Source organism: Mesoplodon bidens (genome assembly GCF_964165515.1).
Source record: "Mesoplodon bidens genome assembly, chromosome: X".
Taxonomy (NCBI): Eukaryota; Metazoa; Chordata; class Mammalia; order Artiodactyla; family Ziphiidae; genus Mesoplodon; species Mesoplodon bidens.
The window spans coordinates 84741941-84758756 of record NC_138163.1 but is presented as its reverse complement, the minus strand read 5'-3'; the positions used below and the strand labels follow the sequence as shown (position 1 = coordinate 84758756).

Below are 16816 nucleotides of genomic sequence, written 5' to 3'. Positions count from 1 at the left end.
CAAATAAACAAGGTAACTCATAGAAAACAGAGATCGGATTTGTGCTTACCAGAGGTGGAAGCTGGGGGAATAGGGAATTGGACGAAGGCATCTAAAGGTACTAATTTCCCATTATAAGATAAATAAATATTAGGGATGTTATGTATAACATGATTAATATAATTAACACTTCTGTATGCTATATATGAAAATTGTTAAGAGAGTAAATCCTAAGACTACTCATCACAAGAAAAAAAAATTTAATTTTGTACCTGTATAAGACAATGGGTGTTCACTAAACTTATTGTGATAATACTTTCATATTGTATGTAAGGCAGATCATTATGCTGTACACCTTAAACTTATACAGTACTTTATGTCAGTTATATCTCAGTATAACTGGATGGGAAAAATATTTGATATGAAGAATGAATGAATTAATAAGTAAATGAATAAATAGGTAAAACTAGTTATTGTGATTAAAAATGTAGCTCTCTTGCCTCTTACAATTACCTGAATAGGAAGGGATGAGAATCTTATAAAATAGTATTTGGGATTGTGCTCTGTAAAGTAAGCAGTACAACCAAAATGGAAGTTGATAGGCTGAACTACTAGTGTACACTGGTAAGTACCACAGTCAGAAAGAGAGCTGATTCTTCCAACTCCAAATTGGGCTAATGATACTTCACAGTGCTGCTGAGAAAGTAAATGAGGCACATGGCAGCAAATGTCTAGCTCAGAGCCTGGTGCACAGCTAACATTGAATAAATAGTGGCTTTTATGGTGTTATCATTATTATAGTCTCACTTATTTGTATTATTTACCTTTCTAAAACACAAACTAGTAAAAGGAACTGAGAGAAATGATAAGAAGAAACCATTTCCAATTCAGTTTATGGAAATTAAAGTAACTACTTCCACCTCCCCTTTGCTGTAAATGGACAACCAAGTTCCGCTTTCCATTCCATAAAGAGTCCCATATTTAAATTACTTAGGCTGATGCTTACTGCAGTTTTGCAAGTAGCCACTCAATTAAAAGGGCAGGGGGAGAGAATAACTAAAAGAAGGGCTTGCTCTCATCTGCTAAGAAGCTATGAAAGTGGTATCTGCTGCCTCTGGCCTCAGGTTTGCAGTAGGAACTGCCTAAGAAAGGAACTTTGAAGTCCAAAATTTGGAAAGTAATGTGTGTAGAAAAAGAAAAGAAAGAGAATACAGGACAGTGTTACTTAAAAGCACTTGCCAGTCAGATACATAAGCTAAGTTCTGACAGAAATGGGACAAATTCCGTGCTACAGCACAATTTACTGGAACCACGTTGAAAGGTTCTTCGGCAATTGGCAGACTGGAAACTAAGGAGAGATTTGGATTCATGGATGAATAACTGGCCCGCATAGAAACATGGATGAGATTTAGAGAAGAGCTAACACCCATCCTTCTCAAACTCTTGCAAACAATTTCAGAGGAAGGAACACTCCCAAACTCATTCCACGAGGCCACCATCACCTTGATACCAAAACCAGGCAAGGATGTCACAAAGAAAGAAAACTACAGGCCAATATCACTGATGAACATAGATGCAAAAATCCTCAACAAAATACTAACAAACAGAATCCAACAGCACATTAAAAGGATCATACACCATGATCAAGTGGGGTTTATTCCAGGAATGCAAGGATTCTTCAATATACCCAAATCAATCAATGTGATACACCATATTAACAAGTTGAAGGAGAAAAACCATATGATCATCTCAATAGATGCAGAGAAAGCTTTTGACAAAATTCAACACCCATTTATGATAAAAACCCTGCAGAAAGTAGGCATAGAGGGAACTTTCCTCAACATAATAAAGACCATATATGACAAACCCACAGCCAACATTGTCATCAATGGTGAAAAACTGAAACCATTTCCACTAAGATCAGGAACAAGACAAGGCTGCCCACTCTCACCACTCTTGTTCAACCTAGTTTTGGAAGTTTTAGCCACAGCAATCAGAGAAGAAAAGGAAATAAAAGGAATCCAAATGGAAAAGAAGAAGTAAAGTTGTCACTGTTTGCAGATGACATGATACTATACATAGAGAATCCTAAAGATGCTACCGAAAAACTACTAGAGCTAATCAATGGATTTGGTAAAGTAGCAGGATACAAAATTAATGCACAGAAATCTCTGGCATTCCTGTACACTAATGATGAAAAATCTGAAAATGAAATCAAGAAAACACTCCCATTTACCATTGCAACAAAAAGAATAAAATATCTAGGAATAAACCTACCTAAGGACACAAAAGACCTGTATGCAGAAAATTATAAGACACTGATGAAAGAAATTAAAGATGATACAAATAGATGGAGAGATATACCATGTTCCTGGATTGGAAGAATCAATATTGTGAAAATGACTCTACTACCCAAAGCAATCTACAGATTCAATGCAATCCCTATCAAACTACCACTGGCATTTTTCACAGAACTAGAACAAAAAATTTCAAAATTTGTTTGGAAAAACAAAAGACCCCGAATAGCCAAAACAATCTTGAGAATGAAAAACGGAGCTGGAGGAATCAGGCTCCCTGACTTCAGACTATACTACAAAGCTACAGTAATCAAGACAGTGTGGTACTGGCACAAAAACAGAAAGATAGATCAATGGAACAGGATAGAAAGCCCAGAGATGAACCCACGCACATATGGTCAACTTATCTTTGATAAAGGAGGCAGGAATGTACAGTGGAGAAAGGACAGCCTCTTCAATAAGTGGTGCTGTGAAAACTGGACAGGGACATGTAAAAGTATGAGATTAGATCATTCCCTAACACCATACACAAAAATAAGCTCAAAATGGATTAAAGACCTAAATGTAAGGCCAGACACTATCAAACTCTTAGAGGAAAACATAGGCAGAACACTCTATGACATAAATCACAGCAAGATCCTTTTGGACCCACCTCCTAGAGAAATGGAAATCAAAACAAAGATAAACAAATGGGACCTAATGAAACTTCAAAGCTTTTGCACAGCAAAGGAAACCATAAACAAGACCAAAAGACAACCCTCAGAATGGGAGAAAATATTTGCAAACGAAGCAACTGACAAAGGATTAATCTCCAAAATTTATAAACAGCTCATGCAGCTCAATAGCAAAAAAACAGACAACCCAATCCAAAAATGGGCAGAAGACTTAAATAGGCATTTCTCCAAAGAAGATATACAGACTGCCATCAAACACATGAAAGAATGCTCAACATCATTAATCATTAGAGAAATGCAAATCAAAACTACAATGAGATATCATCTCACACCAGTCAGGATGGCCATCATCAAGAAATCTAGAAACAATAAATGCTGGAGAGGGTGTGGAGAAAAGGGAACACTCTTGCACTGCTGGTGGGAATGTGAATTGGTACAGCCACTATGGAGAACAGTATGGAGGTTCCTTAAAAAACTAAAACTAGAACTACCATATGACCCAGCAATCCCACTACTGGGCATATACCCTGAGAAAACCATAATTCAAAATGAGACATGTACCAAAATGTTCATTGCTGCTCTATTTACAATAGCCCGGAGCTGGAAACAACCTAAGTGTCCATCATCGGATGAATGGATAAAGAAGATGTGGCACATATATACAATGGAATATTACTCAGCCATAAAAAGAAACGAAACTGAGCTATTTGTAATGAGGTGGATAGACCTAGAGTCTGTCATACAGAGTGAAGTCAGATAGAGAAAGACAAATACCGTATGCTAACACATATATATGGAATTAAAAAAAAAATGTCATGAAGAACCTAGGGCTAAAACGGGAATAAAGACACAGACCTACTTGAGAATGGACTTGAGGATATGGGGAGGGGGAAGGGTAAGCTGTGACAAAGCGAAAGAGAGGCATGGACATATATACACTACCAAACGTAAGGTAGATAGATAGCGGGAAGCAGCCGCAGAGCACAGGGAGATCAGCTCGGTGCTTTGTCACCGCCTGGAGGGGTGGAATGGGTAGGGTGGGAGGGAGGAAGATGCACAAGGGAAGGGATGTGGGAACAGATGTATATGTATGACTGATTCACTTTGTTATAAAGCAGAAACTAATAAAAAATAAAAAATTAAAAAGAAAAAAAAAAGAAACATGGATGAGGGTTGTGGAGACCCAATTTGGTATGCTCTGTTAGAGGTGCATCCCATGTCTAATCCACATTCAAAGCAGAGTGGCAAAACTTGTGGTTAATGACAAAAAAAGAAAAGCAGTTTTTCAACAGTCTGCCACCAAATCTCAGTCACTAATTTCCTATGAACAAGCCACATAAGAGAGCTCTTCCATGGAGAGCACCAGCAATGGAGAAAAAAATGGCCCCCAAAGTCTCCAAATTTCTGCCTATCGAAATTGGGTCTTCATGCACCACAACTTTCAATGCTAACAAGTAAACCTTTTTTTTCACTTTATAAACAATTTGTAAATAAGTAAAATCCTTAAAAATTATGCCCTAAGACCCTGTCTGAGAAACAGTTAAAGGGACACACTGAACTACTTTTAGAATATGAATAGTCAGTCTATCAGCTTTTATCTTAAGAAACCTTCAGGTGTGTGCATGTGTGTGTATGTGTGTGTGTGTGTGTGCCTGTGTTCCCAAAGCCCCTACCAAGATAGACAAAAGTGAGATAACAGAATAATTTTTTTTAGCTGGGTGGTCATACATAAAAAATAATATATAATGTATAACATAATATAACATATATATACAAGTTCAGGTTCCTCCAGGTAAGTGAACTATCTTCTCAGTGTGTTAAACTCATCTTGCCATTTTGGGGAGTAGGGGAAAGTTTGGAGGGCAGAAGAAGAGGCATTAACTGCTTAAAGATATTTGAGCATTACATACAGTGTGGGGTATAGATTATTCCAACTTTAGGCAACAGAATACTCCTTTAAAAAAGGAATTTTGGAAAATGTTTTGTAGTTTAAACTCTTAACTATTTAAAGGAATCCTATAGCAGAGCCTTCTTAAAAGCAAGTAATACTCTCCTCCAATTTATCCATAGTTTTTGCAAATTTTCCTTGTACAATGTGATAGACTCTTGTAATAATGATCTAAAAGAGTACAGGCACTTTCAGAAGGCCTGGAATCATTAACAGATATTTCACTCAACTGAGTAGTATCTGGCCCAATGCAAACTTAGGCCACGGAGAACATATGAAGTCATGGCTTCACACGACAGTGGTGGACTTGATTCTCTGACACGAAGTCAACATATACTCTTTTCTGAGATGCAGTCACAGATGAATTTCAAAAAAATGTGGCCCATAAAAGAACTGACCTGCTGCTTAGCACCTGGCTTCTGCTCCATAGGTGTCATGGTGAGCGTTTTGGTCTCTTTCTCATATTGGCAGTAGTATTTCACCCAGGATATTCCCAAAGCCCCTACAAAGATAGGCAACAGTGAGCTGACAGAATAAGTATTTTGGCTGCATGGTCAGTCCACCCCTAAGACAGAAGCTGTGTACAGATTATTCTTCATGGTCATGATCCAGATCTAGTGCTACTTTTCCCCTGAGCTCCAGCCCTGCAGTACCACCTGCCCACTACACAGATGGATAACCTAATCATCATCAACTGCTTTCCATATCTGCTCTGGCTGGCTCCAAAGCACTCTCCTTGCCATGTTCCCTGTGAATGCTCCCATTATATATCCTATTGTATGATCTGGAAACATCTGTAATCTTCTGCTCCTCCTTCCCTGTAACCTGCCCTTCTATCCCCTACATGTCTCTCCTTTCACCCCTTTCAAAACTGAATTCATTCAGGACCCTATTTCTGACTTTTAAAAAAATGTTTTATGAGCTATTTCAAACAAAACAAAAATTCCCTATTTCTCCAATTAATTCTTTCAGTGACCTTCTCTTTGGTTTCCCCCATCTGTGATCACTCCTTTCTAGCCCATTCTCTACTCTTTTGTTAGATAAATAGTTTTTTTAAATTATAGGTTTATTTATATCATTCTTTTTATTATAAACCACCCATGGCTTTCCCATTCTCTCCAAACTCCTTAGGTTGGCTCACAAAGCCTTTTATAATGTGATTGTATTTACCTTTCCAACTTTGTCTTTTGCCACCCCCAAATGTATGCTGTGGTCTCATGGAATTATATTCAGTTACCAAAAAAATAGGTTGTAATATAATATATAGACCAAGTTCAAGACATATTTAAGAGTGAATAGGGCACTATCACTAATTATATCAGGACAACAAGAATAATCCAGGACTGTTCTTGGAAAACCAAGATCCTACAAACAAACTATAACCTCACACACCTCTGTGTCTTTATTCATGCAGTAGTATACACTTGGAATTTTCTTTGCCATTTTCTTTACCTGTCAAACTCCCAGTCATAATTCAAGTTTCAGTTCATATATCACTTCCTCAGTGAAGCCCTTAGATATATGCCCCAAATGCAGTGCTCAACACATTTCATTATAGTTCTTGATATACTTGTGTCTTAATCAGACTGTGAACTTCTTGAGGGCAAAAAACAAGTTTGATCTATTTTTTGCACCCCCAATGCATTGCATATTGTCTGGCAAAAAGGATTCTTAGTAAGCGTACATTCAACTGAGTAGGCATGTCATATCCATTTAACAAATCAGAAAATTGGGGCATAGAAGGATCACATAGTTAGTTGATATTAGAGCCAAGATTACATGCTCATTACTCTGTGCCTCTCTTATAATATAGCAGTGGTTCTCAAGTAGGGGCAATTTTGCCTCCCAGGGGACATTGGGCAGATACATTTTAGGTTATCACACCTGGGAAGTGCTATTAGAATAAAGTGGAGAGAGGCTATAGATGCTTCTAAACACCTTATAATGCATAGGATAACTGCTAAAAACAAAGAATTAGCCAGCCTGAAATGTCAATACCACTGAGACTGAGAGATCCTGCAATGGAGAGTTGAAGAGATGAACCTGACAAATAGAAGAACACATCTTTGAAAACCATCAAAGTGAGTTGCTCTAAGGGATGAAAAGCATGAAAATATGACTGCTGAAATACCATGTTTTGTGGATTTCAGTGGGTTTTGCCACTGGTAACCTCTGGGTAGTCTCATCTGCCTACTCACCATGTAGAATAATTCTGGTCAGGGAATGAAATCACAGGCTTTGGGGACATTGGGTCATAGTTCAAAAGGAAAATCAAATAACACATACAGGTTTACATAATGTTATTTAGGAGGTAGAAAAGCTTGAACCCTCTGCAATATTCAGTGACCAGATGAGTTAACCCATTTTCCTTGGTTAGCAATGAACAACTGTGTTGCTCACTGAAATCGCAATGGTTGTATAGTGCTTTAAGGGCAAGTTTATGATCCTAAGGCAGTGGAAGGTATAGGGTATAGCTGTAGGAGCATAGGTTTTGGCATTTCACAAACCTGATTTTACACTTAGCCCTGCTACATGATAGTTGGGTGACTTTCAACTAGTGATCTCTCTAAGCCTCAGTGGCTTCATGTGTAAAATGGGTATGATAAGGTGGCTTCAAAGATTACATGAGGTAGTATATTTAAAGCACTTAACACCATGCCTGGAACATAGTAGGTATAATAATTATTATTTTATGTCTCCTTTCTCCTACCTCCCTTTTAGCCCCAAAGAGTCATTGAAAGGTTTAAGCAATTAACAATCCCCATTTTGAATCTCAGAGAAAACCTTAGGTCTTATCATCCCACAGCCTTTGTAAGACAAATCCTTAACCTCCTCCTCCAATTTCTCCCTCTTTTTTATTTTCTCTACTCCCACACTACTCTCCAAATAGGTATAGCTGGCAGGGGTCTATGAACTATATGGGTGCCTGGAGTTTGGAGAAGCCAAGTGGCAGCTGGTGTCAGCCTACTGAAACCCAGTAGCTATCCCTGTATTCCCACACACATTTCTCTTGTGTATAGAGATAGCCTTCGATGGTTGGCTGTCCTGGAAGTTTGCATGTCTGTGGAGCTTCTTTCATTCTTTTCTTAAGTTCTTCCATCTCTTCTCGGGTACTGGAGAAATGATTTCTTGTCTGTCAAGACATTATCATCATAATCATTATCATCATCACCATCATCATGAATAAGCATTCACTGGTCAGAGACCCAGTGCAGAGTTTTCTTGGCTTTCACCATGTGCTACAACATAGCAAAAAAAACAAAAATGTTGAATGGCATAGTAATTAGAAAACAGTTTAGTGGAGTTTAACAGTACTAAAGTCTAATAAGGAGAGGGAAACATAAATACCAATGTACCCATAAAACCACATCTGGGAGACATTTTCTAATGGAAATGACAAAAGCCTCCAATAAATAAAGGCTCTAAGAATTCTGAGCATCAGACTGACCCCTGCCTTAAAAAAAGGGAGGCTATAAAGAAGGTTCCCAAAGATAATATTATCACGGCAACTTCTACATTCTGCCTCAAGTAAAGCTACTGCCTACTTGACTCTGAATCAAATCCAGGCCATTAGAATAAAGGATATGACAGGGTGCTCTCTTTGAACATAGGTTAACAGAAAACCTATGTTTTCATGCCCATGAATAGCAAAAGCTAATGTTAAGAAGTAATATATTTAAAAGTACACAACTAAATATTCCTGGTTATAGGAATGTTTTTAAATCAGCAGAAGAGAGGGGCTCTCACATTCTGGTGAAAGACAGTACCCAGAAAGAAAAACAACAATAAAAACAATACCTGTAAATCAGGATTCTCCTAAACAACCAAGTAAAGTTTATTTCCACTGCAATTTACCAACTGTTTTCATCTAAAAATACAACTGTAAATTTTATGCAAGGTAAAGTCACTATCTCAGTGATGTCTTCTTTTACTGTACCAGACAGTCAATTATTCCACTCTCTGTGCTTCTTTAACTTTTTTGTCTTAATTGTATTTTAGCACTTTTCATAAGTAATCATGATATATCTCTGTTTATATCTCTCGGCTCCAAGAGACTATATACTCCTTGAAGGCAAAAACTAACATGCCTCATTATGGTATGTCCAGTGCATTTTACAATGCCTGGCACAGAGTGTATGTTCATTATATACCTAAGTATTTGTTAAATATGGGTTAAATAAGTAAATGAGAAAAATAATATATGTGACAAGGAAGGGAAGGGTGTGCCTTTGCCCATCTATAAGAAACAGCATGGGATGGGCTTCCCTGGTGGCGCAGTGGTTGAGAGTCTGCCTGCAGATGCAGGGGACACGGGCTCGTGCCCCGGACTGGGAAGATCCCACGTGCCGTGGAGCAGCTAGGCCCGTGAGCCATGGCCACTGAGCCTGCGCGTCCGGAGCCTGTGCTCCGCAACGGGAGATGCCACAACAGTGAGACACCCGCATACTGCAAAAAAACAAAAAAACAAAACAAAACAAAAAACAGCATGGGAAAGAATGTGGAGACAACCTTTAAAAATAATTTATTCAACTCTAGAAATGTAATGAGAAAAGTAGTGAGAAAAGGAAAAGAGGGGAAAATGGGCATTTGTGGTAATAAAACCTACAAAGAGAGTGTCCTGACTAACTAGCAGGGAAGTAGCATAAGATCTGTGCTTAAAAAAGCCCATAGGTGGGTTCTGATCTGGGAGAGATATAGCAAACTAGCAACATTTAATAAATATTGGATAGATAGACACGTCAGTGGGTAGAAGGGTGGGTCTGAACAACAGTCAGCCTCAAACACATGGAAGAGCTGAAACTGGAAGAGTAAGAACAATCTAGTACACTAAAACATTTGTGATCCATACCAGTCTGTGCTGACAAATTATCTGGGATGTAATAACCTAGAACTCCAAGGTCAAGATATTGGAGCTGAAATCCAATTGGAATGTAGAGACAGGTGAAGAAATCCACATGTAAACTCACATTCTGTAAACTGAGCTGGAGTTGCTGTTTATATGGGAGGAAATCCTGTGTGAGCTCCACGGTCAAGCTGTTGGAAATGAAGAGGCTATGAAGAAAGGCCAAGACCTAGGGAAAATGTATAAAAATAACTTTATCACCAGCACCTTCTCATTAATCAAATAAAGGAAATAGATGTACAAAAAGAAACTCCACACAGTGGAGTATAGTGTTAAAAGGAGTAACACAAACACAAACAGGTCTACACATAGCTATTATTTTATTAGGTTAAACATTAACACTGGACTCAGATCTACAAAATAAGAACTATTACCAAATTTATTCATCAATACCCTTTTCAGATAGCAAATAAAACCATTCATAATGTGGACAGTATGGACATAATGTGGGAATAGACTGTGTCTTTATATCCTCAGGAATGGCACAGAATAGGTACTCAATATATTAAAATGGCTAAATGACCATAATGAAGACTGTCATAATGCTAAAACATCCACGGATCTTTTTTTTTTGAAAACAAATTTTCAAGTTAGAAATGTTTCAGGGAGGAGTTGGGACATTGCAGAAGAAGACGTAGAAATGATCAATAAAATATATTTTTAATGTTTAAAATGTTCAACCCCAATAAAAATCAAATATACACAAATAAAAACAAAAGAAAATACAATTTTCATCTATCAAATACAAACATTTTAAAAGCAATGCTCAGGGCTTCCCTGGTGGCACAGTGGTTGAGAGTCCACCTGCCGATGCAGGGGACACGGGTTCATGCCCCGGTCCGGGAAGATCCCACATGCTGCGGAGCGGCTGGGCCCGTGAGCCACGGCTGCTGAGACTGCGCGTCCAGAGCCTGTGCTCCGCAACGGGAGAGGCCACAACAGTGAGAGGCCCGCATACCACAAAAAAAAAAAAAAAAAGAACAAAAAAAGCAATGCTCAATGCTGGCAATAGTAAAGTGTAATAGGAAGTAGTAAAAACTGTTCTGTTCTTTTTAGAAAGTAAACAGGTGAGTACATATAAATATGCACACACATATATACATACAAACACATAAATATGTGTGTATATATGTACATAAACACAAAGTATATATATATGTATATATACATAAACATATAAAAACTATGTACACACGTATGTACTATACACATGTGTATGTATATATACATATAGTTATATATGTGTACATATATATGTACACATATATATAAATGCATATGAGTGTGGGTACCACACACACAGTTATATAGACATTCTTCCTGTTTCTCTCCAAGGTTTCACATCTCAGGAAATGACACTACCACCCACTCAGTCAATCAAGCCAGAAAGTAAAGAATTCTGATTTCTTTCACTCACATCTCAATCTAATCAATCAGTAATTCCTGTCAGTTTTGCTTCTAAAATATATGTCTAATCCAATCATTGTTTTCTGTTTCTACTACCACCACCCGAACCCAAAGCAACATTTTTTGCTTTCCTAGACCACTGCAGTAGCCTCCACAACAAAATCAGCATGTCATATCCTATTTAATACCCGTCAGTGATTTTTCTACTATATTTAGACTAAAATCTAACCCCTTCACCATGCTTACAGATCCTATGCCTTCCTGTCAGGTATTGTTTCCTGCCACTCTCCTTTTTCTCTCACCAGTATCTAAAGGCACTACTTTTTCATTCCTTGAGCACATCATTCTTTTCTAACTTAAGGACTGTGCACATGTGTTTTTCTGTGCCTGGAATGTTCTTTCCCCATTATTCACATTGCCTTATCTTCTCTTTCTTTAGATCTCATCTTAAATGACACTTTCAGAGGTGCCCCTTGACCACTTGATCTAAAGTAGCTGTCTGTTCTTGTTCTTTGGTTTAGTCCTTATCACAACTTATAGTTATTTTATTTATGTGTATCCTTCTTTCCCTTCTGTCTACCCCATGAAAGTATAGTCTTCATAAAGACAGAAACTGAGTCTGTCTTTTTCACTGTAGGATACCCAGTGTTTAGCACTGTGCCTGGCACATAACAGAAGCTCAATAAATGCTTATTGGATAAATTAATAAATACTTGTTTGCACATATACATATGCAGATATATACAACTGTGAGCACAGATACACATGTACATAGATATATACATGTTCATGTGTAATATGTGTACACACACATGCACATGTGTACACACATTTACAAGTACACATGCACAATAGATAGAGAAAGGAATATAACAGATACACAGGGAATTTAGGAGGAAAAATGCCACAATATTAACAGTGATCATCTCTGTATGGAAGATTTGTTGTATTTGTTTTGTTCTACATATAAGTTTTTATAGCTTTTCTGAAATTGTTTTTTACATTGTTTTCTACATTATTTTATAATAAAAAAGAAAGTTGTTAAAATTCAACATAGTTGTCAAACCACAGTCCGTCATCTTTTATAATAAATTAAGGCTATTTAATTAGAAAATTTTTCAAAAGATGGAAGTAAAAATAGTAGAATGGGAAGTCACTGAATACAAGGAACATGAGTTCCTAGAACAGTGTCTGGGATATGATGAGTACATTCAGAAACCTTATGAAAGTATGAAAGGAAGGAAGGGAGGAGAACAAGGTAAAATGAAAGGTGACAGAGAAATCAAGGAATGGAAGGAAGGAAAGGAGGAAAAGAAAGATAAAGAAAAAATCATAGCTATAGAGAGAAATGGGGAGAAAGGAGTGTGGGGGAGGGAAAGGAAGAGTGAGAGAGAGAATATTAGTGAGAGAGCAAGGATAACATAAGCCAGTGTGTCTACTTCTTTGACATTCATTACTAAGCACTGACTATCCTTCATATTCTTGGAGACTCCAACTTTATAATCAAAGTTCTCCACATTTACCTGAGATTTGGCAAATATTTTTAGACCATTCATCAACAGATAGAACTTACGGGCTCCACAATATTGAACTTCTTAGACTCCTGAACTTCCTGGATTTGATAAACATAATCAAGGGACGACTCGAAGAAATTGTGTCTCTCCTTGTCCACCTGGAGGTCTGCCTGTAGAAGAAGGGTAACAAACATCACATAACAGCATAGTCATTCATGCAAGTCAGTGCTTATGGATCCAACAGAATGTTAGGGCTGGAGGAGAATTATGCCACCAAGCAGTGATCTTATCCCTTTATTTTACAGATAGGGAACATAAAGCCAAGATAGAAAAAGTGACTGATGCAAGATTTCCAGTTTCTGGCCTAACAAGTAAGAAGCTTAGAAGTTATTGTGCCCATCCTCATACAAGGAAAAGCTAAGCTGAGAATCAACAACTCTTCTTAGAATCAACAGAGCATTGAAGTCAGAGGAAAAATCACTGCCTCAAAAATTGGATAGATAGTTGAATATGGAGAATCCAAGCTTGCCAGAGCAGAAGCCCAGAAGCAGAAGCCTGTTGCTGCAACCAGAATCAAACCTTATTTAAGAATATCTCTCTAAAGAAATCCAAAGACAATAGGGAAGACAAAAAACAAGATACTAGAGGAAATTTTGGCCTCTGACAAGAATAGCCATAGCAAACTAAGCACAGACTAAATCCTAGTCAGAGGAGCAAAAAACCTCATAATAACGGCGTTTTTACCTCAGTTCCTTTTACCCAGGGCATCATGTTCAGCTTTCAACAAAATATTACAAGGCATGAAAAAAGGCAAAACAAACCAACAAACACAGTCTGAAGAACCAGCATCAGAATCAGACTCAAAGAAGGCAGAGATGGTGGATGGTGAAATCATAGAACCAGGGATTACAGCTAAAGGCTGTTATGGAAAAGAGGACAATACACAAGAACAGATGGATAATATAAGCAGACATGAAAATTTAAAGCAATAATCAAAGGGAAATGATAGCAATCAAAAACACTAGCAGAAATAAAGAATGCCTTTAATGGGCTCACCAACAGACTGGGCAAGGTTAAGGAAAGAATCAGTGAACTGAATATATGCCAATAGAAATTTAAAAAACTGAAATGCAGACAAAACGGAATAAAGAAGACAGAGTAGATTATTCAAGAAATGTTGGACAATTATAAAAGGTGTAAGATATGCATACTAGGAATGCCAGAAGGAAATGAAGGAGAGAAACAGAAGAAATATTTAAAGTAATGATGACTGAAAACCTTCTAAAGTTAAACACAGATACAAACAACAGATTGAGGAAGCTCAGAGAATAATAGCAGGGTAAATACCCAAAAAACTACATGGAGGCATGTCATATTGAAAGTGTAGAAAGTAAAAGGCACAGAGTAAATCTTGAAAGAAGAGAAAAAAACACCTTACTCGAAGAGGAGTAAGGATAAGGCTTCTTTTTAAAAAAAGAATGCAAAAAGAGGAGAGTAGAGTAAAATGTTTAAGGGGCTAAAATTTTTAAAAATCACAAACTTAGAATTCTGTATCCAGTGACATTATCCTTCAAAAGTGAAGGAAAATTAAACAATTTCAAAACAAAACCCACAAAAACTGAAGGATTCGGTTTCCAGTAGACTCTGAGTCCAAGAAGTGTTACAGTTCTTAAGAAAGAAGATGATATAGGTCAGAAATGTGTACCAACATAAAGAAGAGCACTAGAGAAGCAATGAATGAAGGTAAAATAAAATCTTATATTTTTCTTATTCTTAACTGATCTTACAAATAAGAGTTTGTCCAAAATAATAATTGCAACAATGTATTTGGTGATTAGAGATTATGAAAAAGTGAAATGAATGACAGCAATATTATCAGGGACTCAAGGGAGAAATTGGAAATACTCTGTTATAAAGTTCCTGTATTACCAATGAAGTAGAATAATGTTATTTGAAAGTAGACTTGGCTTAACTGTAAATGCATATTGAAAACACTAGGATAACCTCAAATAAAGTTTTTTTTAAAAAGTATCATTGATATGCTAAGAAAGGACAAAAAATGGAATCATATTACAATTTCCAATTTAAAAAAAGAGAATGCAGAACAAGAATGGAAGACAAAAAAAGGAACAAAGAACAGAGGCAATGAATAGAAAACAGTAACAAGCATGGTAGACATCTATCCAACTATATCAATAATCACTTTAGGGCTTCCCTGGTGGCACAGTGGTTGAGAGTCCGCCTGCCGATGCAGGGGATACGGGTTCGTGACCTGGTCCGGGAAGATCCCACATGCCGCGGAGTGGCTGGGCCCGTGAGCCATGGCCGCTGAGCCTGCGTGTCTGGAGCCTGTGCTCCGCAACGGGAGAGGCCACAACAATGAGAGGCCCGTGTACCGCAAAAAAAAAAAATAATAATAATAATAATCACTTTAAACACACCAATTAAAAGGCTGAGACTGTGAGGGCACATAAAAAATAAGTTAATTATATGTTATGTATAAGACATCACTTTAAATATAAAAGACAAAGATAGATTAAAAGTAAAGTTATGAGGAGACTTGAATCAAGATGGCACAGTAGGAGTATGTTCATCCCACCATAAACACATCAAAAATACATCTATAATTCTCACTGAAAACTAACTGGAGACTAGCATAAAAACTCCTGTACAACTAAGGCTATAAGAAAGACACACACAGAACTTGGTAGATAGGGAAAAGAAGCAATCAGGTCAGGACTCATGCCCCTGGGAGGGGACTCAGAGGAAAAGGGAGATTACACTGGTGGGGATTCTCTTTGGGGAGTGAGTGGTTCAAGCCACATATTGGGCCCCACAGCCCTGGGGCTCAACAAAGGGAAGACATGCTCCCTTAGCTGGTCAGAGGACCAGTGGGACTATCAGAAAGGCTGCAGCAAGCCTGGATTCTGCTCCTGAGGAACACATGAATGCTTGCTTGTTCCTAAAGCAAGGCAGAAAGGGCCGACTGAAACTGTGTGTCTCACTGACTAGTTTCCTGTGATTACCTAGGTGCACACACCAGCCTGAACCAAGAGAAGACTCCAGCATCATTTGCCTCAAGTCACAGCTCCACACTGGACAGAAGCCTGCCACTACCATATGATCCAGCAATTCCATTGCAGGGTATATACCTAACGAAAACAAAAACACTAATTTGAAAAGATACATCTACTGCAATGTTCATAACAACATTATTTACAACCATCAAGATATGGAAGCAAACTGAGTGTCCATCAACAGAAAACGAAAGAATAAAGAAGATGTGATACACACACACACACACACACACACACACACACACCCAATGGAATATTACTCAGCCATAAAAAAGAATAAAATTTTGCCATTTGCAACAACATGGATGGACCTAGACAGTTTTATGCTTAGTGAAATAAGTCAGAGAAAGACAAATACTCTATGTTATCACTTATATGTGGAATCTAAAATATAAAATAAACAGATGTATATAACAATACAGAAACAAACTCACTAATATAGAGAACAAACTAGTGGTTACCAGTGGGGAGCAGGAAAGGGGGAGGGGCAATATAGGGGTATGGAATTAAGAGACACAAACTGCTATGTATAAAATAAATAAGCAACAAGTATATACTGTACATCACAGGGAAATATAGCCATTATTTTGTAATGACTTTAAATGGAATAGAACTTTAAAAATTCTGAATCATTATGTTGTACACCAGAAACTAATGTAATATTGTAAATCAACCATACTTCAATTAAAAAATAATTTTAAAAATTTAAACATTTTTCAGAGTAAAGGTATGAAGAAATATCCCATGCCAACAAAAATCAAAAGAAAGCTGTAGTAGCTATATTAATTTCCAAAAAGGAGCCTTCAGAGAATTGAAAGCTATCAGGAAAAAAGAGGGGCATAACATAATAATAAATAGGTCAATTCTGAAAGAATATATATCAACCCTTATTATGTATAACAGAACATCAAAACATGTGAGGCAAAAACTGATAGAACTGCAAGGAGAAATAGATGAGTCTACTATTAAGAGTTGGAGACTTCACCATTCCTTTACCAATAATTGACAGATCCAAGA

General features: G+C 37.4%; 1 protein-coding gene across 4 annotated transcripts in view; it reads right to left on the bottom strand.

Moving 5' to 3' along the window:
* The window catches only part of OPHN1 (oligophrenin 1), a 643672-nt gene that overhangs the window by 280856 nt on the left and 346000 nt on the right, over window positions 1-16816 (bottom strand). For all 4 annotated transcript variants that reach the window (XM_081222445.1, XM_081222448.1, XM_081222447.1 and 1 more), the window contains 4 exons: window positions 12782-12892; window positions 9866-9970; window positions 7902-8031; window positions 5297-5400 (listed from right to left, as the gene is read on the bottom strand). In XM_081222445.1, the coding sequence (XP_081078571.1) occupies window positions 5297-5400; window positions 7902-8031; window positions 9866-9970; window positions 12782-12892 (450 nt within the window). The remainder of the gene's footprint in view (window positions 1-5296; window positions 5401-7901; window positions 8032-9865; window positions 9971-12781; window positions 12893-16816) is intronic.